The sequence below is a fragment of the Ambystoma mexicanum genome, chromosome 5q (assembly GCF_040938575.1).
Source record: "Ambystoma mexicanum isolate Mex_15411 chromosome 5q, UKY_AmexF1_1, whole genome shotgun sequence".
In the NCBI taxonomy this organism is placed as follows: Eukaryota; Metazoa; Chordata; class Amphibia; order Caudata; family Ambystomatidae; genus Ambystoma; species Ambystoma mexicanum.
This window is the reverse complement of record NC_090933.1, coordinates 39246694-39272632: the sequence shown is the minus strand read 5'-3', so window position 1 is coordinate 39272632 and position 25939 is coordinate 39246694. Positions and strand designations below refer to the sequence as shown.

General features: G+C 45.9%; 1 protein-coding gene across 2 annotated transcripts in view; it reads left to right on the top strand.

Annotated features, from left to right (window-relative positions):
- ANKS6 (ankyrin repeat and sterile alpha motif domain containing 6) overlaps window positions 1-24319 on the top strand; it is a 934279-nt gene extending 909960 nt beyond the window's left edge. For both annotated transcript variants that reach the window (XM_069620475.1, XM_069620476.1), the window contains one exon: window positions 23778-24319. In XM_069620475.1, the coding sequence (XP_069476576.1) occupies window positions 23778-23827 (50 nt within the window). In that variant the 3' untranslated portion in view covers window positions 23828-24319. The remainder of the gene's footprint in view (window positions 1-23777) is intronic.
- The last annotated feature ends 1620 nt before the right edge of the window (window positions 24320-25939 follow it).

The window sequence follows — 25939 nt, the reverse complement described above, 5'->3', positions numbered from 1 at the left end:
TCAAGAAATATGTCAGCTAAACACAAAAATAACTATAAATCTTCCATCAACAGAAAGAATTCAAGCCCAATTCCCAGTCAGCAAAAACAATTCTTAGGGTCGGTCATTCGGACAAGAGACACATCAGTGATTCTCCAGCATTGGATCTGACATGAATTCACATGCTGTGAATATTTCCCCGTCGTCCGGCTGGGAAACCTCGGTAATTTTAACTTAGCGTTTTCCTATGGAAAACTTGGACACTTTAGTGTCCTATCGATGTCCTTTTTGGGTGTTTTAGGCCTCACCAATAGGACGCCTGGTATAAATATCCCTGCGGCTTCCCTTCAGATTTCAACCGTCTCCAAACTGTTGGGATTACCTTGTGTTTCTTCGTGTTTTCGCACGTGCGTTTGGTATCATGGGCTAGGATGTCGTCCGTAGGCCAGAAGAGGTCTCTTTTTCAGCCTTGCGCTACCTGCGGTTTGAAGGTGTACGAAGGAGATGGCCATATGGACTGTCTTTACTGTCTCTAACCCCATCACTCGGCAAAATGTGTCAGGGGCTTTCGCAGAAGACCCTGAAGGACCATAATCGACAGCTCATATGTTGGCTTAATGAGGGCACGTACCCAGCTTTTGAGGTGGGTTCGGCCTGGGGCAGCCAGTCTTCGGGTAGAACGGAGAAGTCCGCGGAACATCACCGAGCGCCGTCGGCAGAACCTCTGGCGAAGAAGCATCGGGCCGCAGTGCCTGCGTCGGATGTGGGGAAAGGCAGTAAGTCTTCATCAGTCGAAGAGTAGGTCTTTGTTGTCCAAGCAGGGTCGGTCGGACCAGTCAAGGGGGTCTGGTAGTATCCCCGAAAAATCTACGGTGTTGGACAAAGGCCTGACGAAGCCGAAGGAGTCTTCGTCGAAGCACTCGTCGTCCAGGGACCATCACAGGTCTTCGTCCAGCCAGGGGACCTTGAAGCACCGGTCCGGTTCTTCCTAAAAATCTGGGTCTCCGGGGAAATCGAGGCCAAGGAACGTTGTCCCGTCAAAGAGCTCATCGACGGTTGTTCCGTTGTCAACGGTAGTACTGCAGTCTACGGTCCCGTCTTCGATTAAGGGGTCACCTGCGCCATCCACGACACTGAGCCCCGTAGCCTGGCACAACTCTCGCCTCAGGATGATATTGGGGCGTTCCATGCTATGTCGAAAGCATGTATATCGTTTGGACTGGCACCTGAAGAGGAACGCAAGGACTGTTTCCTCTTCGACCATATGGGCAAACGGAGGAAGGCGGTATTCTCTGTGCCGATACTCGACCACATGTGGCAGGAGGGCCTGCGTACAATGCACCACCCGTTTTCAGAACCGGCTGTGAAGGGTTGTCTTGAAAGGAAGTTCAAGGCTCTGGAGTCTACCCCTAGATGTTTGGTGTCACAGCCCACACCAGAGTCTGTGGTGTCCGCGGCTGCCAGCCGGAAGGCCAGGAGCCAGCATAAATGTGTTATGCCTCTGGACAGTGAGGCCAGGAAACAGGATGCTTTTGGAAAGGTGGTCTTGACGGTCGGGGCTACGATGGTAAAGGCTTGCGAATTGCTTGGCGATCATGGCCAGATATGATCGTGAAATGTGGCATCGGCTGGCTCCACTTCTTGAACACCTGCCGGAGCAACAACGAAAGGAAGCAATGCTGTTGGTGCGTGAGGGGGAGGAGGCCTCCAACCACAGCATAAATATTGCTGTGGACCTGGCAGTCAGGTTTTAAACAGATTAACAATGGGGTTGTGCTTCGGCGCCAGGCCTGGTTGAAGTGCACTGACTTTCGGCCAGAGGTACAGCATAAAGTCATCAACATGCCTTGTGAGGGCGAACACTTGTTCGTTGAAAAAATCGATGAAGCCCTAAAAGGTATGAAGGAGGATACGGAAACTGCTAAATCCCTGGGTTCCTTGCAGAGTGGGTGCTCTTTTCACTCCTTTCAGGCTTTTTGTGGAGCCTAGGGGAATGCCCGGTTTGCTTCCACCAGAGATCGTGGTTACAGGCGCTCTGGCTACTCCTCTCAGGGGTATAGGCGGTCTGTCCAGTCGGCGCAGAAAGGCTGGGACTTCCAGGCTCAGCGAAAGAAGAGTTTGCAGTCCTCTGTGTCTAAGGGGAGGCAAGCTAAACCTCAACAATGACTGTCATGTGGACAATCTGCTGGGGGGCAGGGTCGCCATCCACGTCGACGAGTAGAGAAAAATAACATCAGATCGCTGGGTGCTGGACACGGTGCGTCTTGGCCACTCGTTGGAGTTCATTAGTCCTCCGGTCCCTCTTCGCCGGTGTATGTACTGCAGCCGCATCTTCCATTCGTGCGGCAGGAGGTGGTACTCATGCTGAAGAAAAGGGTGATAGAACCAGTTCTGGTTGCTGAGCATGCCTGGGGGTTTACTGCCGGTACTTCGTGGTGAAGAAGCCCAACAGCAAGTGGAGGCCTATTCTCGATCTTCGGGCATTGAACAAGACTCTGCAATGCCTGAAGTTCAAGCTGCTCACCCTTCAAGATGTCATCCGGTCGGTGTAGCCGGGCGAGTTCCTGGAATCGTTGCATCGGCAGGATGCCTATTTTCACAAACCCTATGCAGGCGGCGCCACCGCTTGTTCCTGCGGTTTGTGGTAGGAGATGAACACTTATCAGTTTCAGTTTCAGGTCCTCCCGTTTGGCCAGAAGTCGTCCCCCAGGACGTTCACGAAGTGTCTGGCGCCGGTGGCGGCCTTCATCCGGCAGGAAGGTCATCATGTGTACCCCTACCTGGACGATTGGTTGGTGAGGGGGTCGTCGCAGGGAAGGGCACGAGAGTCTCTCGTGGCGACCATGCAGCTTTTGCAACGGCTGGGATTCACCGTTAACTTCGACAAGTCATTCTTGACGCTGTCCAGGGAGTTGGTGTTTCTGGGGGCGCAGTTTCTTACCCAGCAAAATTTGGTGAAGCCTTCCGACGAGCGTGTGTGAAAGTTGCGTGCCAAGGCAAGCGAGTGGAAAGAGAGCACAGCTGTATTGGTCCGAGGTTACATGTCGTTGTTGGGGGCCATGGCGTCATGTATCCCTCTTCTGCACACTTACCGCTTCTTCATGAGGCCGGTGCAAGAGTTCCTCGCGGAAAGATGGTCGCAGAGTTGAGGATTGTGGTCAGACAAGTTGGTGGTCGACAAAAGCCTGTTGGGCGTCCTTCACTGGTGGGCGTACACGACCAATCTGGTATGGGGACTACCCTTGCTGGAGCCGGAGTTCCAGTTTACGATTGTGGCAGACGCCTCCCAGGTAGGATGGGGGGCACACCTAGACAGCTCGCGGGTGGAGGCTATGTTCCACATCAATGTGCTCGAGTTGAAGGCGGTGCACTGGGTCATTTCTTCCGTGGATAAGTGGTGAGGGTGTTGACGGACAATACCACCGCAATGTTTTATTTAAGGAAACAGGGGGGCACACATTCCCGAGTCCTGTCAAAGGAGGCGCAGGACGTTTGGCATTGGGCTCTAGCTCAAGGAATCAGCATGGTCTCTTTCCATTTGCCCGGAGTGCTGAATGTTCAAGCAGACACGCTCAGCAGGGACGCCAGCCAGCTGCATGAGTGGAGGTTGAAGGAGCAGCAAGTCTCGAGTATCTTCGGGCAATGGGGGCATCCTCCGTTGGATCTGTTTGCAACAAGGGAAAACGAGCAGTGTCTGGAGTTTGCCAGCAGAGGGGCTCATCAAGAGTCCTTGGGGGGATGCGTTTTCGTTCCCATGGACGGGTCTCTTCGTGTATGCTTTTCCCCCATTCCCGCTCATTTGGCAGACCATCCAGTGGATTCTGAGGTACCAGTGCCGAGTGATTCTAGTGGCTCCGTTTTGGCCCAGGCAGACGTGGGTCTCAGACCTCCTGCATATGGCAGTGGAAGAGCCGATTTGGTTGGGAGCGGTTCCTGATCTCCTGTCTTAAGACGAGGGCAGGGTGTGGCATCACGATCGGGCGTCTCTCAGCCTGACGGCGTGGCTCCTGACCACTCCGAGTTCAGTCATTTAGGAATCTCCCAAGAATGCCGACGGATTTTAGAGGCAGCGAGGGCGCCTTCCACCGATGTCTCGTATGGGCATAAATGGACGAGATTCTGTGAATGGTGTAAAGGTCATCCAGGGGTTGATCCTTTGAAAATTTCTCTGGCGCAGGTTCTCCGATACCTGTTGCACTTGGCGGAAGGGAGCCTATCATTGCCATCCATTAAGGTGCATCTGGCGGCGATTTCTGGATTCACGAGAAAGCGCCATGCTGCTCCTCTGTTCAGGGACCGGTTAGTGAAGCATTTTCTGAAAGGGTTGTTTCGGACATTTCCTCCTGTGAAGACATTGTGTGGATCCTTAATGTGGTCCTTTCGGCTTTGATGAAGCCTCCTTTTGAACCCATGTCGACGGCTTCCTTGAAGTTCCTCATAAGCACTGGTCATTGACCCGCTTTACCTAAGGTTTCTGAAGGACAAGGTTCTCCTGGCCACTAACCCGCACTTTACCCCGAAAGTGCCGACGGCATTTCATAAACTTGCCTCTATTGCTTTACCCTCGTTATTTGATAATGCATCCACGCCAGCAGATAGGGTCCTGCGTTGTCTGGACTTTAAGAGGGCCTTAAAGTTTTATCTGAATCACACTCAAGACTTCAGGAAATCAAAGCAACTGTTTGTGGCATATGGGCCATCCAGCAAGGGGCAGGCCATCTCCAAGCAGGGTCTTTCCCAATGGGGTGCCTCTTCAATTTCGTTTTGCCACGCTAAAGCTGCAAAGCATTTGCGGAGTGCTCCGAAGGCTCATTCTACGAGGTCCACTGCCTCGTCGGGGGCGCTGTGGTCTGGGATACGCTCGTGGACATTTACCAGGCGCCCTCCTGGGTGGTGCGGCATATCTTCACCAGGCATTACTGTCTGGGGCAGCAGCATGTGGAAGATGTGTAAGATGTGCAGGTGGGGCAAGCGGTCCTCCAACGCCTCTTCCAATAAATTAGGCCCCGCAGCTTCAGGGGGTTTGTTTTCTATGTGCTTTGTCACTTGCTGGGGTTGTTGTCTCACGTATGTGATTAAGTACTGGTTGTTGGTTTGTCTGTCACACACTGCCACTAATTGGTTGTACTGCTATGTAATCTATTCACAGCATGTAAATCCATGAAAGATCCAATGCTGAAGAAGGGAGTAGTTTCTTACTTGTAACTCCATTTCTCCAGCGTTGGTATCTTTCATGGATTCACAGGAGTCCGCCGGCCGCCCGGTCTGGTAAACCTGGGTTCGAACCCTGAAGGGAAGCCGTGGGGCGGTCTATTTTACCAGGCGACCTATTGGTGGGACCTAAAGCACCCAAAAAGCACGTTGATAGGACACTAAAGTGTCGAAGTTTTCCATAGGAAAACGCAAAGTTAAAGTTACCGAGGTTTACCCAGCCTGACGACTGGGAAATATTCACAGCACGTGAATCCATGAAAGATACCAACGCTGCAGAAATGGAGTTACAGGTAAGAAACTACTCCCTTCCCTCCAATGAGAGACTCCAAAATCCTATTCAACAAATAATTTGTTATACAGCCAGTCGACAGATAACAGTCAGAAAGGCTATGCACCTTCTCAGCATGATGGTTACATCCACCTTCATCGTGCTATATGCAATTCTACATATGCGTCCAATGCCAGAGTGGTTAGCAGGAAGAGGGCAATCGGAATGATCTAGTGGTGGTTTCACAAACACTGGACAAAAGAAAACATGTTACAAGGAAACCATTTTGTCAATCCACCAGCACACCTCACAATCACAACAGACTTATCACTTTCAGGTTAAGGAGCACATTGTCTCCAACAAACAGCAGAGGGCATCTGGTCACGCAAACCTTTTATGAATCATATCAACACACTAGAGTTGCTAGCAATTTCCAAGGTGCTACAAGATTTCCAACACCAATTAATTGGGAAGAATGTGCTAGTCATTAGACAGTACAACAGCCATGTTTTACATCAACAAACAGGGTGGCACTCACGCCCTCAGTCTGTCCACACTAGCACAGAAGATCTGGGACTGGAGCCTTCGCAGGGAATACAGCTCCAATCCCAACATGTTCCAGGGGAACACAACTGCCTAGCAGACACACTAAGCAGTAGCACATATCGGCCCTCAGACCACGAGTGGGAGTTACATGTGCACATTCTAAACCACATTTGTACACGTTGGGGCATCCAGACATGGATCTATTTGCCACAAAAGAAAATGCAAAATGCCTAAATTACTCCTACAGATTCCCACAGAAGGAATGCAATGGGAATGCACTGTGGATCACTTCGTCAGGTATATATTTGCTTATACTTTTCCTCCGACCCCACTATTAACCAGATTAATCCACAAGATGGGCCAGTCAAAATTAACAATGAACCTTATAGCGCCTAAAATAGGAGTAGTATTTTGGGGGTCGTCATCTGGTTAGGAATGTTGAATTGGTGGAATGTGGAGCAGGGTTGTGTCATTGGTGATGTGGATAGGGTTCCATGAAAGGAGCCATTGGTGGTGGATCAAAAGAGTGCTGGATAGCTGGGGGCTGCAGCGATATGACTATCAATAAATTGTACTTTGCCGCCTCTTGGATGCGTCTACACTTCATTGGCGATGAGTGGTAGCCCCTGAGGCCCGTCAGCGAGCAGCTCCTCGGGTGTGTCTGTGCTTTGACACCGACGGTTTGGCGTGTAAGCGTCCATCCGCCGAGGGTGGTGTATGATCCTTGGCACATCATAGGGGTTCCGCGGGTGGCCTCTCTGCTGAGATTTGGGCAAAAAGGGTGCGTCGCCAGAGGCACCAGTTGTTGCCTAGCAACCAGTGCCAAGTTACGGACACCAACATCTGTTCATTGAAACGAAAAATGTACTTGATCACTGAGGCACTGTTCCCTGGACATCCAGCGCGCACGACCTGCATTGGCGTAGAGCACTTATGAGTGGATAATGATGTATTTTGCTATGTCTAGATGCAAGAAAGGGGGTCTATCCTAGAAATACCCAATACTGGGCTCTGGCCCCCGTGGAGCATAGTATTCTACCAGCTTCTCGAATGCCTCCACAGACAAAGGGCAGTCGGCTGTCTGAAATCCTGACACGGAGCGCTCAGAGGAGACAGCCTCTCCAAGACCGGAGAGATGGCTTCTCCGATGATGATGATGAATCTGTTCAGAGCATGGTTTCATCTATGCCAAGTAGGGTTTTAGAAACAATGGGTGCATCTATCCCTATGTCCTAACAATCTCCAATGAACAGAATGGAGAAAGCTGCCCCTGAAGACTCTTTACAACCTCCCCTGGGACATATGAGATTGGTTTACAAGCAAATTGAGCAAATCATCCATGAGCAATGGCATTGTGTGAAGGAAAGCATCATACGTGATCTTTATCAATGTACTAACACGGATTTCTGTCCATGGGCTGACTCTTTAGAAAAATGTGCATTACCGGTCCGGCTGGACAAGGCTGATCAAATCTGTCAAACCAATCGGCTATCTTTGAAATCCATTGGAACCGGGGTACTATGCATTTGTCAGTAGGGACATTAATGTTTCAGGAACTGTGGACAAGTTTTGTCAGTTTAAAGTGAGATGAATCTTCTGGAAGATTAAACTGTCAACATGCTGAAGGTGATGTCTGATCCCTTAGCTTTGACATCAACACTGCCTGTAGTAGCCATGAGCCTATTCAAGCATCTTCATATTCTGTTTGCCCAATTATCTTCAAACGAGAACTCTGTTCTTCTAACAGCTTGCGAGTTAGTAAGGATCATATGTCTGCGATATTGGACAAGTCTTTGAGTGGTTTCATCATCGCCAGAAGAAACTTTGTAATCACAGATGTTGAGAATGTGACGGGGCATGTCCCTAAAGAGGCCCTTAGAAATAAAGTGCTGGCCTGGCTTAGATCAAACACTGGGCCGGGGGTCATTGGAACCTCTGACCTTTAGATCCTACGTTCAGTTAAAATTGACAACGGGTGCTCCCGGAACAATAAAGACTGTGTCCTTGTGGGGTGGGGTGTGGTGGTTGTAAACACCCACCTTTTTTGAGCATTCTTAAAGATCTTCCCAATGGGCCATCCAATTTAAGATTAGTACTTGACCTCGTCTAGCACCCACATTACTTTGTGGAAGTTTAGCTGTGAATCTATCCTTTGTTTGCTTTAATCGATTTTTAGTTTTTTCCATTCTCTTTTTTATTTGTTAGAAGCATGATCTGATATCTCGGAATGTTTTTGATTTAAGGTTTTTTTTTGTGTTCTCTAATGTATCATGTTTTTCGTCTTTGTTTGTTAGTGCTCTGAGACCTTTCTGTGAGTTTAGCGCTATATAAAAAAAAAAATGAACAAGATGTGTGGAGGGTGTTAAAGTGGCTGTATAAGGTTTTTTCTTTTTTAATAAAAGAGAACAGATCAGTTTGTACATGGATACAGGAAGTAAGCATTGAATTCATACATAAGACTTGGTGAGACCCATTTTCAAAGCGTATTCAAGCTTTTTGGAAGCTGAGTGCCCATCGCAATGGCTTTGCAGTGTGTCGGGCCTAGCTATTTTTGTGGCATCGCCTGGACCAACACCTTTGGGTTTCTCACATTAGCCTCATGGCCTTCTAAGATGCCACTTTTGTCAAACCTTCACACAGAAGGCCCTACTGGCCAGGCACAGGAGACTCCTTCATCTGAAGAGTAAGAGCCATTTGTCTGAGGATGAAGAAAACAGCTCCTGTCTTTTCCCTCAGGAAGAGAAGACCGCTTCAAAGAGAAGCACTTCATCAGTGGGAAGGAGGACCCTGAGAAGCATGCTTCAGAGAAAAGAGCTTCATCAGTAGAAAGGGGGACAACATCCAAAAATCCACTCTTTGGAAAACATAAAAAAAATAGCTGGTAAGACCCCCTCATCGACCACGATACAAGGCATCCTCTGACAAATCGTCCACGAGGACCTCTACAATGGACATATCAGCGTCCACGGCATGATCACTGCAGCTAAATTGCCATTGACAGATGCATCGTCTACGGTTAGACGAATAGTCTTCATCTACAAAGTCTTCTTCGTCGACGGGAGGAGTCTGCATCCATGGCTAACTTGCCACCTACGGTAAATCCCTCATCCACGACTACCTCTAGGAGCCCTCATCCATGACCATCAACGGGAAGAGTACCCTCCACGGCTAACCCGCTGTATATGAAAAAACTCTCGTCCACGGCCATTTCTAAAGACCCCTGAGACCATTACTACTTACTCATCCATGAAGAAACCCTTGTCCACGACTAAACAATGGAGGAGAAATACGACGGAGGGAAAATCACTGTCTAATGTCAGTTCGTCCATGACTACTCTGCCATTCACAGGAAAAACAGTAGTAAATCCTCTACCTCTCCTGCCCATGGAGCACAGTGATGAGCGGAGTGCAGTGATGAACACACGCTGCCATTGCCACATGTCTCAGTGGCTAATGTTCACCTGTCCCCTGTCTAGTAATGATTAAACTTCCAGAAATAATTTTACAAGAGGAATTCTCTGACATAGGAGAAGACAGGCCACAGTCTTTGTCCAAAGACCACATCCCTCCATGGCACTTGCCCTCGGCAGATACTTCAGACCCTTCTCAACCCTTGTTGAAACAGCTAATTAAAGAAAACAAAATACCCTTTCTAGACACCATATGGGAAGCAGGGGAGAAGATCCTGGCTAATCCACTTTCCACTCCCTCCACTACGCCGGTGGGAGGGTGGATTAGAAATAAATACAAGGCCCCACACAGCTTGTGTCAGTCATCGCTGTGGGCACCAAGAAGAAACTTGTGAATCCAACTTAATCACTAATGCCCCGCCTGGCAAAGAAGGCAGGAAACTCCAAGCTATAGGCACGAACGTTTTGACTTCTGCATCATTCTCTATTAGGGAAGTTTCCTCACCATGACAGCGAGATATGTCAGGAAATTGTGGCACAAGAGATCCAAGTTAATGGACGGCCTTCCGGCTGAACTTCAGACAAGGCCAGGGCCATCTTTAGAGACAGAGAAGCAGCATTTCACCACATTATTAACTCAGCGGTGGAGGCCGCAGAGTCCGGGTCAGGCAGATGGCTCATGTAGCGGTCCTCAGGGGCCAAGCATGCATGATGGCAACCAAATTCAGCCCTGAAGTGCAGGTGCAGATCCTAGATATGCCATCCGAAGGCCAACACACCCTTTGGAAAAAGGGTTAAAAATCATCTGAAGTGTGTTAAATCGGACACTTGTACAGACAGGGCCTTCAGTTCACTGAGAGACACGGACAAAGAAAGATGTACCTTTCTTGATGGATCAGCGATGTTTTGTTCCAACAATGAGCCTTATTCCACGCAATGGGCCAGGTCAACAAAGCGATCTCCCGACAGATACCAGCTGTCCATTGGATACACGACGCAGAGAGGCAGGCGTGGGACGGCACAGACGAGGGCCCAGTCGTCCAAAAAAACTAGACTGGAAGCACCATCCTCTGCCACATCGCACCCCGGTGGGAGGGTGGGTCAGACACCACCTGCATCAGTGACAAAAGATCACGCCAACCAAGTAGGTGCTAGAAGTAATAAACGAAGGACCCATCGAGTTCCTCACACAGCCGCCAGCCCTACCTACATGCAATACATACCACATGGCCCAGCTCAAGCTAGAGGTGGACAAATTGCTACAAAATGCTACTATAAAGGCTGTTCTTTACAATCAAGGAGGGGAAGCGATTCTATTCACACCTTATCTTTTCTAGTAAAGTAACATTTCAGACAGTTTCGCCCGCTCCTAGACTTGCGTGTTCTGATCCTATAGGTAAAGTGCATAAGCTTCAGAATGGCCACACCCCAACAGGGCCTCCCTTGGCTCCAGAAGGGCGATCTTCTGGCTAAAATCCACCTAGAGGATGTGTATTTTCCACATACTCATTCATCCAGCGCACCCAGAAGTCAAGCTCTTTAAGAAAAAGGGCCACAAAAACCTTATTAGAAGCATCCAGGATTGCAAAAGGACGATACTTGCCTGGACAGCCTCCATCTCCATTCTTGTAAATATGAATAATATAAGAAAGGTTCCACGTAGAAGATAAGATATCTCTATCAATTATATCCTCAAATAGGATGTAAAAAATCTTGGGCCAGAGTGCAGGGTTAGATTTAAGAGTGGAAGGGGATAGATGGTCCAGCCCACAAGCCTTCGAAGCCTTAAGCTGGAGTATTGTTTCTACAATATCAGCCATAGAAAAACGACCTTCCTATTTAGCTAATTTGTTTCAGGAAATATTTGAGATGGAATTTCAATAGCAGCATATATGGACTTAAAATGAGAAACCCACATGTCCTCCATTATTGTATTGATAAGAGATATATAAACTGGACAGAATGGACGTTATTAGTGATTTCCCAAAAACAAGCTGTTCTTTTACCATAAGTGTATATAAAATGTTATTACTGTTCACCAAATCCAGTGAGTTTCTCATGCTCTTACAGAAATGTTTATCTGTTGTAAACATGTTAGCTTGAACAAAGTTGTTTTGATTCATAGATGATTTCTCTTACAATCTTTCTCCACCCAGCTGTTTTCTCTCTTTTAGCTTGAGATATCCTTTGATTAAATGTGAGATTTACCCTTTTAATAGTCGCAAACGTCTTCTTAGATATCTCAAGAGCCAAGCATAAATAATCCCATTATAATAAACTACATTAAATAGACCTCTGGGACCAGCTGATAAATTATTCTCCAACATCATTAACAATGATGCATTACATTTCTCTAAAATGACTGGGTTCCAGAGAACACGAAGCTCATTCCTAAATGACGTGGTGGCAGCTAAGGAGGGCGTCCATTCAAAACCAGTGCCAGTAAAGTTGATTTTAAAAGTAATTGCCACATGGTCACTAAGGGAGTTGGAATAAGTTGATAGTGATGAACTTATATTGTAAATGTCCCTAGAGAGATAAGTGATCAGTCCACAAAGAGAATTTTCCATGCTGCCACGTAACAATAGCATCTTGAGGTAACTGTAATTGTTTATTTGTAAAGTGCTTAGACACAAGTAAAGTGCTTCAAAGCGGGAAAGGGAATAAGGGGATATCGTCATTCTTAGGCCTTGAAGATTACAAATGATCTAACAGTAATAACGAGTATACTAGGCAGGGGCATTTCTACTAGTATAAGTGTGTGACAAAGAGTGGGGGAAAAAAGGGTGGGGTAGTGGGAGAGGAACATACAAGACGAAAAGGTTGGTCAACAGTGCGCCTATGAGTGCTGGCATAACCAGCTAGGGAGTGAAGGTAGAGGAGGACAGGACAAACATGCTAAGCCTAGTACATTCAAGGTCGTGCAAGTGTGCAGACAGAAGTGCGAGGGAGGGGGAAAAGGGATAGGGGCGCCCAGTCCAGCAGGGGCCAGGGTTAAGTGCAGAGTGGGTGCTACTCTCATGGAACGTATTGCGAGTGCAGTAATTCAAGGTAGAGTGCGGAGGCCCAGAGGCAAGTGCAGGACTAACAGTGGAGCCTGGGACCTGTGAGGCTCTGGAGGTGCACCAGGTGACTAGTCAGCTGACTGAGCAGATTGGGGAGAGTACGAGGGAGGAAGGCAGGAGAAAGTAGGAGATTAGCGAGGGAGAGGGAGAGAGAAAGAGGAAGAGAAGGCGCAAAAGTCTTGCAGAGTTTCCAGAACTTAAGAAGGGCTGGCTCAAGACGGAGAGAGGCAGGTAGGCTGTTCCAGAGGGAGACACCTGCCGACGATAAGGATCTATCCCCAAATCTCTGTTTTGAAAAACGGCTCACCCGCAGAGAGTTGGAGGAGGATGAGTGCTGGGCTCTGGAGGGAGAGTATTTAGGAAGAGAGTGTTGTATATAGTAGGGGCCCCGGCCCCGGAAAGCCTTGTGAACTATGCAGAGGGACTTGAACTTAATCCTTGCAGCCACAGGGAGCCAGTGGAGGGATTTCAGCGCCAGAGAGATGCGGTCCCCGGGCTTGAGGCCAAGGATAAATCTTGCGGTTCTGTTCTGGGTAAGTTAAAGAGGGCAGAGAGTAGAGGTAGGAAGATTGAGAAAGAGACTGTTACAGTAGTCCAGTGTGGAGAGAACCAGGGCTCTGGAGTCAGTGAACCTCTGGGGGAAGGTGAGAAAAGGTAGAATACCTATGAGGAGGTTCAGCTGGTAGTAGGACTTTCTGGACATGTCAGAAATGTGAGAAGAGAAGGCGAGAGTAGAGTCGAAAATGACCCCCAGATTTTTTGCCTCACTAGTGGGTGAGGATGCAGGACCAAGGGAGGTCAGCCAGAGTGGAAGTGGGAAAACGGGAGCAGGGGTCCCAATGAGTACGATCTCTGTCTTACTGGCATTAAGGCAGAGATCATTAGCTGCACACCAGGACTGAATTGCGGACACGACAGTCTGGGAGGAGCAAGGAGGAGAAAGAGGCAGAGGGTAGCCTGATGGAGAGCTGAGTGTCATCCGAATAACACTGAAAGTTGGAGGTGAAGGCAGAGATCATGTGGGCCAAAGAGGCCATGTAGACATTGAAAAACCAGGGGGATAGATTAGATGTGCCCTTTAATGGCAAAAGGAGTTCTATAACCCAAGATTTCATGAGGTTTAGCCAAAATTCACTCCTTTCGATTTAATTTTTTTCTCAAAGCTTCTATAAATTTACAAGGTTCCCTATAGTACGGGGCGGCACAATCGGAATTAAAATCTCCTACAATAGTATTATTCGGCTGTCCATTACCCACCCATGCCACAAAAATTACACCTACATCATTTAAAATAAGATCACTAGTAGTTTTTAGAGGATTCAAATATACATTTAAGCAACTCCAATATTATCTATGTCTATCAGAAGACCACCACAAGGGTGCCCTTTCAAGTCTCTTTTAGCAGGCTTAGTTAGTACATTATAGCTATATTTGTATATTGTGGTTGTTAGCATGGTCTCTTGCAATAGATTAAAATCAGCGTCACGAAAAATCAAAGCAATCGAAATTAGACCACGCTGTAACATATTTCTATAACTGCAGCAGGTCCATGAGAGTAGCTTTATATACTTGTGGCTAAAGTCGTTGCACAAAGGTCTTCGGCCTACTGTCTGTGTATAAAGTCCCAGCCAGCCAAGACCAAGCTTCAACTTTATCCTCGGTCAACCGTCTGTCAGTACCATTTCCTATGACCCCTATCGGACCTCTAGACTGGACATCGCATTTGATTGTAAAGGATGGGTACGATATTTTAAAATGTGTAGATTCGTCAAATGGAGACTTCGCAAATTTGTCCTGCGGGACAAGTGTGGATAGATTATACAAGTCTATTTCCATCATCCTGAAATTATTCAGTTGTTCACCGACAAGACCTGCCACTATAGGTGAGAAGGGTAACGCTGATTTCTCAGTAAATTCCTCTAATATGTCAACCCAGTCAATATCTTTTGAGTACACAAGCTGCAAGGGAGGAATGGAACCAAATATGTATATAATAGTAGACCTGTTTAGAATTAGCCGGTCATTAATTTGACAAATGTTTTCAAAACAGATTATTTCCCCTGAAAATAAATCTTTAGATCCGCCCTTGGCTGTGCCATAGATTATTTTCTTGGTTTCCAGATCAAATGACTTTGCAGGGTGGGTTTAATTGCTCTTGTTCCACAAGGTGACCCTCATCCTCTAAGGATTGTGGGGTTGCTAATAAACTTGTGGACACAGGCGAGCAGGACTCCAAGTTCTACAACTGAATGTGCTCCTCAGAGACCTCTGTTATTGACTCCACATGTAATACTTTAGATGGTTTATCAGGTCGAAAACATTTCTTAATTTTTTCCTGGTTCCTGTTAGTAACTTTCTTTTGTTGTTGTTGTTTGCAGGAGATGATGTGGACTCTTGAGCTATTGGCTTAGGGTGAGGCATAGACATCTCGTTTAAGTCAATCATCTCATCAATTGTGGGAAGGGAACACAAAAATTACCTTGAGGATCTATTTCTGTTTAAGTTGCAGTTAGGGGGATTGTTTTTCTCCTTGCCTGCCTGCTTCTTCCTTTTTTTTCTTCTTGGAGGATCAAAACAAGCACTCATACAACCCTGCTCTGCAATACCATCTTCCGAATCAGCCATTGTCACTTCCCTGTTTGTGCCTCAGGGGAAACTAGGATGACAGGAGTCACACTTAGCCTTTCTCCTGGCACAGGTGGCTGACCCCGGCCTGAAAAGGAGAATTCTAGTTTGACCAAGAACAGACTAAGCTCTTCATCGTATTAGTCCAGATCTTGCATGGGTATCGCCCATTAAACTAATTGGAGGTAGGGGAGAGTTGGAGCAGGTATGTTTACTCACACGCTGTATCGCAATTCACTCCGGGACCACTGAAGAAGTTCCTGAATTTGTTAGGCTTCCTTATCTTGTGCTGTTGGTTCAGTTGAGGAAGGTCCAGACGTTGTGGATGCAGAGGTCCATTTTGGCATCAGCTTTTTGATCTAGCTAGATGAATCGCTGCTGGACACCTTTACTGGAATGCCAAGACCTCAGAGGACCCCCTCGAACAGATGAAGGTGGCCATCTGCGATGGTCATTCCAAAGAATGGGGGTCATTTGGCGGCAATACCAAGTTGCAAGAAGAAAACGTAATCAGGAGAACTTGTTCTGGAACCCAGTAGTTAATAACTTAATAAAGAGATTGCTTTTCAAGTTTCCTCCTGTTCAACTGCCAGCCCCAATATGGGAGATTAATATGGTGCTGACCAGACTTAATGGCATCTCCTTGTTACCACATACAGTCGTCAGATGTAAAGTATCTGTCTACTAGCAATTCAAGGGCTAATTTACACCAGGTTTGTTCCTGTTCAAACTGTATGCACCTTTTCACTCATTGCTCTGTGTATTTTATCTACCCCCGTTTCCTCAAATCATAATCATGTTCAAGTTCACTCAACACCTCACTCGTCTTCTGCCCCTGTCTCTATACCTACTTTTTCTATCCATGTCTTTTCAAATCCCAGCTATCTCCTTCCCTTTGCCTTTTCCCCCTGTTCGACCTCACCTTCGGCCCCTCTCAGACCTGATCTACCCCTGCCTACCTTCTTCTACTACTCCTATTCTTACAGTTGTACTTTGGAATGCCTGTTCCATCTGTAATAAGTCCCATTCTATTTGTGACTTATTTTTCCATCTTAATTTACAATTCCTTTGCATGACCGAAACCTGGCTTACCCCACACAATACTTTTACTCCTGCTACTCTTACTTCCCCCTCTACGAAATGTATTGATTCACTGGTCGTGGTGGTGGCACAGGCATTCTCTTCCACTCTTCATTGTCTGCCTCCACTCCTCCATCCAATTCTCCTATCTTTCGTTCCTTAGAACATCAACTCTCTTGATTTTCCAAACATTATATGATCAATTTTCTTACTATTTATCGCCCTCCTGGTTCACCGAACTCCTCCAATGAAGATCGAGCCTCTTTACTTTCATTTCTCCTACCCTCCAGCTCTCCTTTTGTTCCCTTTGGAGACTTCAATCTTCATCTCTCCTCGATTCATCTTACATCTCTCTTTATTCCCCTTCTTAAATCATATTCTCTGTTCAAACTCTCTACTCCCCCTTCCCACATCTCTGGGTCATCACTTGACCTAATCTTTTCCTCCCTCCCACTCAACTCAGCCTCTTCAAGCCAATTTACTCCTCTGATAATTCTTTGCTATCCTTTTCTTTTTCTCTCCCCAATACTTCTATTCTTCCCTCTTCTCCAACTATCTTCTTTCATCGCAATCTTTGCTCTTTTTCCCACGTCTCCTTACTTTCCTCTTTCTTATGTCCTGCCCTCTCTTCCAGCTTTCTCTACGCTTCCCAGTGACACTGCCTCTACTACTCTTCATAGCTCTCTTCCATCTACTTTTAACTTGCTTCACCCCTCAATGTCCTTTTCTCCCTCGGCAAGGCCCCTCAAACATGGTTGATTCCTGGCCTTCTAGCTCTCTGTTCTGCTTTTGAAGAAGGCGGAAAGTACTTGGGCAAAAAAGTGCACTCCCTCTGATCGTTCTCTCCTTTCTGTACTACACTCCTCATACCAGTTGGGTATTCAATGTGCATAGTTCCGCTTGGGTTGAAGCTTTCATTCATACAGCACCAGGCTTTTGAGTGCTCTCCCTGACACTAACTGCGTCCTACTCATGCAGCTCCCTTTCGGCTTCTCTGGCCGGCGCTCTGGCCTCAGCGAGCCACGCTTGCACACTGTATAGGTTCTTGTATTCTGTGACGACAACTTTGTTGCTTCTGCGAGTTCGAGGACGGCATCCTCTTTTTCTCTTGCTGACACGCAGCCCTAGCTGCTAGATCTCCGCCACATAGGCTTGCCCACCTGTTTTAGCATCAGGGGCCTATTCGTCTCGGGCTTCACAGGTCCTAGGGGATATCGGCCGGCGGCCTGGCTCTTTCTCAGGTCCGACCAAGGCTACCTCCTTACGGAAAAGGGTCCCTTAGATTCTCTTAGACAAGCCTCCCTGTTCTCTTTTCTCTTCCAATGGTCTCCCATTATACATCTGCAACTACTTGGCAGGTTTCAGGTGTGCATTCCCAATTGGGTCTGCCTGTCTCTCATTAAAGGGACATGCCTAACCCCGCAAGTACTCTGCAGGCATTTTCCTTGTCCCAGTGCTAAAGTGGTGAAAAGCGGTCTTAGTGTTCATTACTCTTAGTCGCCTCTCCCTCGTCTCAGTACTATCGAAGGTACAATGTGGGGAAATGTGGGTAGATGTTCTACAATAGCCCATAAAAACCAGGGGAGGGGGAGGTTGGTCATCAGTAGGGAAATGGGATACCATGTCTCGCCTGAGGGCATCCCACTTCCAATCTCCAAGGTCCCTCCACCCAGGTGATCCTCCCTCGCTTCTCTACTCCAGGGTCTGGATCCAAAAGCCATGGCCTTTCCCTGGCCACCTGAGAAGAGGATCCAGGGGGAGTAGGAGGGAGAATACATTTGGGTTTCTCACAGTTCACATCGATCTTGAGAGTATTTTATATTGCATCTGTGTCCGACTAGGTCCACATAGGTAGATCTATGTGAAAAGATGCTACTAAATTGTGCTCCAACCATGTTAACAGGCACATATGTCATCCAGTATTGATATTCAGTGGCTTATTAAAATGTGGCTTATCTATTTGTGTCCTGAATTAATGATTTATAAGCATGATTTTATTGTATACCTGGGAAGCTCATGTCAGTCTTTCATTGAGACCTTCTTGTGTCTTAACTCTTAGGATACAGTATTGTTCCATATTTTTAAGACACATGTGCATTGGCCCACCCCATCCATCCACCGATATCGTGTCTAAAATATTGCATTCAATGGCATCTTCATTTTGTTAAAGTTAGTATTTTTAACAAGCGGTGCCATCACCTTTTGGATCTGATTTTTGGATCGATGTTCCATCGTCTTGAGTCACTACTGTTTCTTAGTTATTCATATATTGGCAGGGACAAATAACCATATCAACTAGATTTTTGCTCTGACAATAACTGAAATGTCTGCTCTGCCAGGATGTTCCATGAAAGAAGAATATATTGTCCTTTTTTATTTTTTAAGTATCTGCTTATATTACAATATACACAAAGGAGGTGTTCATTAACTGCTGGAATACCTAAGAGTTCTGTAATGGTCGGACCTGTTTTTTTCTTGTTCTTGTAATGAATTGACCAACTGGTCTCAGGTTTTTACCCCTCTTCATGGCAAACATTGATTTGGGGATCGGACAGCCCAATGATGCACTAATGGTCTATGGTTAATATCTGGAATCTCTCATTTTCTGATTATTATTTGACATTGTTATTGGAATTCTTATTTAAAAGTCTCTATTTTTGTACCATGCAATAATTGATTTTGTGTTAAATTTTTGGAATCTCTCTTTCCAGAAAGCGATTTTTCCTCCTTTCTGCTTTTGTAAAGTAGCTCTGTCAAATTGCATATGTGGAATACAATAAAGGGTACCAAAGTACTTTGAATATCCAATTATTAGCAGCTTTAGCGGGGTGTAAAAGTTAAGAGTAGATTTCCTATTATATGAAAGGCTTCTCCTATGTGGGAAGTGAGTGTTGTGCTAACCAGACATATGTGGTTCTCTTTTAATCTACTCGCAGTTGCAACATAGAGTTTTTCTCCTAGAAATTGGCTTTTATATTAGACCTATACAACACACCAGGGAACACAGAATCTGGCCAAAGAATTGACAGGTAGGTGAAGGTGATCACACCAGGATAAACACAAACACTTTCACACACAAATCTCCCTCATGTAGTGTTCTTCATATATTGTAAATATCCGTCTCGGTACATAAACTCCACTATCATTACACAGCTCAAACATTTACATTCAAATTACAATAGTTCAAACACTTTTGGGTAAAGTTTTTAAAAAGTATATATACTATTTCAGTTAAGTGTTGTCCTTTATAACCGGATAACAGTGCCACCTATGATTTCTGCCCAAGCCAAGTATGGATCCTACTCGTAAGAAAATATAATTGCCTCCCACGGAGTGGTGAAGTGACACCTGGTTAATATTTTTAAGTGGCATCAATACCCTCGGAGCAGAATAATAATAACATGCCTAACACCTTTTGTTTCTTATAGGCACTAAAATAACTTAGTTATGAGGCAGGCATCGTGTGGTATGACAACTAAAAAGACAGAAAAAGCAGGGTTTAGGATGACCACTACTCCTTGGTACTACTATTACACCATAAGAGGAAGGCTCCTATATTATGTGGGTAAACGAGGGGGTGGAAATATGTTACACCATGTCTTCTGCAACGTAATGTGTACCCAAACTATTCATATAGGAAAACTCACATTTCTCAACGTCAAGAGGTATCCGCTATTTCTCATAACAGCTGCAGCCATAAATTGGCCTTCCTGGTCAGTGGTTGTTTGGCTTGCAAAGAAGTCTATTTTTCTCTCCATTTTCCTGATTTTGTTTTCAGGCCATTTATCATAGTCGCCCCTTTAAGGGCAATACTTGCGATGGTACACACACTACTGACTTGAGTCCCATGGTGGCAAGGCTTGGCTGGTGTCAAGTGAGCACAGTACTGTTTCCCTGCTTGTTACAAGACTGGTTCTGTCCCTTGGGCTTCGATCCCCTGAGATCCCATGGCTCTCAAAGTTTAAAACCTCTCTCTTCTCAGGTTGCACGTCCTCTGAGCTTTCTCACATCCATTCTCAATAATGTTTCCACTTGTGACATTTCCTGTTCTCACTCGGATTTTCAATGAACCCTTCTGGTTTAGACTGCTGGTAGACAAGTAGTTTTCTTGGTGGCTTTGCGAGCCCGACCAGAGTCTGGACCATAGCTCCTGGTAAACCTCTATTGGCGTGTCTGTCTATTTCCTCTTAGTACCCATCTAGCTATCTATCACTCTCTCGCTCTTTTTCTGCCTCTGCTTTGGCCCAGCTCAACAAGAGTGGACACGTTTCTAGCGCTTGTACCTTGGCTGCTCTCCAGCTCAGGTCCCTCTGGTTTTGCCAACTGCCTCTCAATACTCCTCTCGGCCCGGCCAATGCTTGATCACCGCCTGGGACCTCTCTCTCCTTCTGTCTCCACTCTCCTGTGCCTTTAACTCCCGTCCAGTGTTCTTTTTCTTCTCTGCAGCCCTCGGGGAAACTCCTCAGGTGTCATCTTTACTTCTACTTCTTCTGTTTCCACTAAAACTACACCCTCTCTGACCAGTATTCCTTCCCCCTCCATGATATTTCTACCGTCCTCCACTCTCCTGGTATTTCCCCCCCTCCATTGACTTCCTTTGCCTCCTTACTGTCTCTTCTGGTTCTCTTTTAACTTGCTTCCAAACTGGCTCTTCGGCTCCAGACTCTCATACTTTGGCATGGGCCCTGTCCCCTTTAATACTCTAGTTCTAATGTGGATTGAGGTAATGAGTGTTTCAATGGAACCACCTGTGCAGATTAATGACCCTCTACGGGTTGGGGCTACCTCCTAACCCCTGCCACCAACCCACATGATGCAGCTGCTGCTGTCTTAATCATTAATGATCAGTCTCCATCTTGGAATCAGGCCGCCCTGTCATGAGGTCTGTATGACAGTGGTGGACCCTGCCAGCCGGTGTTGGTTCCTTCTTTTTCCGCGAATCCAAGGTGAGATTGTGATAACACTTCACTTGTGGGCGGCACACATGTGCATCTATCTCTTCTCTACTGTTACTGCACACTTGCAAGTGGAAATTGCAACCTCGCTAGGGATGTTTGAAAGGTGTTTAGACAGAGAATCTTGATGTGTGTCAATGCCCTCAAGGCCAGGCTGCAGAGATGGGGACACAGGGAGAGGCACTGGAGGTCCATATAACTCCTTCTTGGGTCAATATTACAGAATGGGTAGCCTCCCAGTGACTCTCTTACCCTATTTCCCAACTTCAGAAATGTGATTCTGTCCAATGGCACAGGGCCTGTCTTCCAGGACCTGGCCTTACAGTGATGGGCCAGAATTATCAGCAGATCGAAAAATGTACAATAGCCTTTCTAGATGTCTTGTTTGAACCCCCGATGGGTGGAGCAACTGTGATATCGGTTTGCTCTTGAGCCACTGCACCTGTGGCTACGAACACCTATCAAAATTAGAGTATCTACCCAAGCTTCATGGAAAAATTCAACTGGTCACCAACTCGCCACATCTATTTGAGACCACCAGGACAATCCTAACCAAAATTCAGAGTGTAGATTATCCAGTGAACAAATTTAAAGTAGATACAGCTGAATCATAGTTTAGTTATTCCTTTGGTTTGTTGACAGATGTATATCCACCTCAATAGCCATGTTTAAGTCCCTTTCCGATCTAACTCTGAAGCTTTGATGCTGACACAAGTTTCTCATAACCACAGTGTATATTCCTGAGACCAATCTGCTTGCATAGGACAGAGGCTGTCACCCAGGACAAATAGATCTTGGAGCAATTCACAACCAAGATTACACACATCTCTAAAGACCCTGGGCCCTCTTTTCCTTTAAATACACCCAATGAAATGTAGACATTGTGAGGTAATAGATCACACAAAGTACTGTGACACAATTTAGTCGAAATGTTAATTAAAAAGTACTCAAATTTAATAGGGAGGTCTGACATCCTGTTCGTTGGTTTAAGTGGAGAGAACAGAACATGGAACCCCCTTCCCTTAGCAAGACATGCCCACAAGTAGCATGTGCAGTCCCCTTCATTCATCTAATCCTTTACCACTTTTGACCCCTTGATACCCCCAACCTCAAGGCATCCGGGGTAGCCACTGCCCTTTCAATGGTAATGAGTTTGATCTGGATCTAGATACAAATTTGACAGAGTTTGAACAAAGAGTTATTGCTCATAAACATTAGTTATGCATAGCTAGTGGTGCCAGCTGCTACCGTGTGCTGAGAGCAGAGCGCATTTCATTACAATAGAGCGCCTGCCGTCCCTTCTCCCACCATGCCAGCTCGGGGGAGACCTTGAAAGACTCCACCAAGCTGGCGTTGTGGGGGGCGGAGGGGCTAATGGCAGGGCTCCCCAGGCGGCCGCCCGCCCCGCCATAAGCCCGTCTCCGCATGCATTAATATTACAATGACTCATGCTTGTTTTACACAATAGGTTTTGAAAAAGATCTGTTTTCTATGTTCAAGCTTATTTAGTATGTGGCTTGGTGCCTTGAAAATTCGTTTCATAATATGCAAGTCACTGGTTCTGCTAATGAAAAAACGCAATGTAAAAATCTGTTGGTATTTTGGTGTAAAAGTAACAATGGGGTTGTAGGCGGTGTTGTCTACTGAGTGCATTAGAAAGTGTGAAACTGGTCTTGTGGCATAACCTCGATGCTTGAGACTGCAATTGAATTGACATTTGATAAAAGCACTATGACTTGTGAAACAATATCTTGCACATGATACATGTGTGAGGATTACCCCGGCATAAAATGGCAGTATTTGGGTATATATTATGAGGGTGTGCTTGTCTTATTATAGCCGCGCCTGTCATGTGAGGCAGTATTTAGCATGTCATGACTGTACCCTACATGTTCGGCTTTAACAGCAGTAAGATGGCAGTAACTGGCCATGTGACACTGCACTGGCATAAAAAAGCAGTGCACCTGGCCTGATGGTTCTGGAATGTGCGCTTTTGTGTACCATGACTGCATCCATTGCTACAGAATGATGCAGCAACGTCGTTCATGTATGGTTTAATACTGCAAAATCATGCTGTGTGCTTTAGTGCTGCATGGTATTTTATGAATCGTACCTTTGATCTGTTTTTGAAATTTTTGTTGTGTCACTGTGATGTCAACTGTCATGACTTAATTTCCTGTGATGCCATCAAGGACAAAGCACTAGTGATATGATTTTGGTGAATTGATACTCCTGATTATGGTTTGCCTGGCCTGGGACAGTAAGTCGCCCGCTGTCATAATGCTGGGTAAAGACCTGCCTACTGACTCTAGCGTGCTTTCCACCCAAATCAATTTGGCCAATGCACTACGAGTTGTGATAAGAAAGAATTGCGACAAAAGGACTCGCATATTAAAGAATTTTTACAGGATCTTGGCCTGTCACTTATTAGTGGCATGTATATCTTCCCCGTCATGCATATGGGACTTGGGAATGTGTAATATGTTTGGTGTCGAATGCACATTGCTTAAATTACCTATTGTATACGGAATCAGAGTTACTATTGTGGTGGGAGTGGTAGAGAGGCCTGTATTTAAACCTGAAGTGTATATTCTCTGTCTGATACGCTAAATGGTATTTGTGTTTGTCTTTGCAGCCCCTGCTGGTTGGGTGAAGCCAAAGGTTCTCGCTTCTAATAAAAGGTAGCATTGCCTGGTGGCAGCATCTGGATGGCATTGTAATGTTGCGGGATGGGTGTTTGAACCCAGGTGTGAAGTGACCCACCAGCCATCAAGCAGTGTTAAACTAAACGCCAGTGTCCCAGTGCAGCCATTTGCAGGAGGGCGCTGAAGGAACTAGGCCCGAGCGGCGCGAGACCCCAGTCTGAAGATATCAGCACTGTGGCGAGGCGCAGCAGATGCAAGGACGGAGCAGACCATACTGTACTGCACCGCAGGGGAGAGTGCTGCTGCGAACCGGAACGTGCTGCCACGGAACAGGGCGTGTCCAGATCCAGGCACATGGAAGTGGGGAGGAAGGCTTGACAGCGCTGCAGTCGAGGGCAGCGAAACACAGAAGCATGAATGTACATGCAATTGCAATCTATGAACACTTTGAGGTATACAACATCATAATATATATCGCTATCAGGAAATGCAAACCGTAAACGTTAAATTAAATATTACACTGATGCACAGATTATATGTATTTTTATTTTGATGCATAATTACTATGGATTTGTATGCTGCTGCGTTTTTCCACTGGTGTGTCCAGGTTTTAAATTTGAATGTACACGAAGGAACAATCACCACGGTCAGATTGTGTGAATCAGATAATTAACCCTTTTAAGTGCCTCTTGTATTTGTGTTGATGAAAATCATGAACAATTATCAACATTCTAAAAAAAGTAATAAAAAAAGATTTTAAACAAAAAAGTCCTACAAACCTAGATTCTCAGTGTTAAAGAAAATACAACTGTGAACAAAGAAAGTGGCTCCGTTCTGTCGAGTATTTTCTCAAAATGTAAACAATTCATTAGCATGCTCAAATGTTCTAAAACCTAATACTCTTTACAAAGGTAAACACATAGAAAAGAGTGCACCTGCCACCACCGTGGTTTGTGTCATATATACATCTGTACATTGTTAGTAAAGTTTTGCATTTGACTGCTGAATCTTGTCCTATCAAAACAGAATGTAATCTCTCTAGAGCCCACCGTTCTAAAACTTTGATACAGCCTCCTTAAAAATCCTAAAAGGGCCTTCACGGTTCACTGTTTTATGTGCTCTATTCTCCATTCTATCTTCATGTATTATACGTTTACCTGCTGTTATTCTAGCAAACATTCAAGTTCGCACATGTTTGCAAACATCTCCATGCACGTGGGTGCAGTCTGTTTTTTATCCACATGGCTGGTCTTAATGTTAAGGTAGAATGTTTCAGCAATCTGCACCACTTTTTGCATACTTACCTCTTAGGACACTCTGGACAGTACTGGCTACATAACATTTGGATACCCCATCCCTTTCCTCAGTTTCCAGCAACTTCACACATGAGACGGTTACCTGAAATTGACGAAACATCAATGTGGTCGTAGAAGGACTGGTCTTCGACCCTAGAATGCACGGTTTTTGGGACATTTGCACCACAATAAACTGCACCACCCCACATTGAGGCAACAGGTGGGGAGAGAGCACAGTAGGTCCCAGTATGCCTCAGCACAAATGCTCTCATCTCCCCCCAACGTCTGCTCTGGGATAGATCAGCCAGCCACACACGCCCATTTTCAGTGCAGTTAACTTCAAAGTGCAAGAAGGCACATCAAGCGATCAGCAAATCGAAACAGTGACCTAAAGGATAATTGATTTTCAACAATTGATGAGTGTTGTCATGTCTGTCTCTAGAACCCGTTCGGAGAACGGATATTGTTTGCCTTTACATCATACTATGGCTGTTGATTTTACAGCACATTGACAGTAGAGAATAATGGAGAAATCTCCTAGTGAAAAAGAAAATATGTTGTTACATTGTTCCTACAAAAACATGAAATCTTTGTATGGATGTGCATACAAGTACCGTATGTGGCGCTCTGGTGGTGGTTTTGTTTGTTTATTTATTAAGCGCGCCAGACCGGAAGGTATCAGGGCGCAGTCAGAAAGAAGTCATACTGTCATGACTTCTGTCGGGCGGCGCTTCTTTACCTTGTGGAGACGCCATTGACAGGTCCCACCACGTCCGACGGCCGTCTGGAAGCACCGTTCTAGTGTTTTCCAAGATGGCCGCCGGCGTTCTTTTTTTTTTCTTTTTTTTTAAATTTTA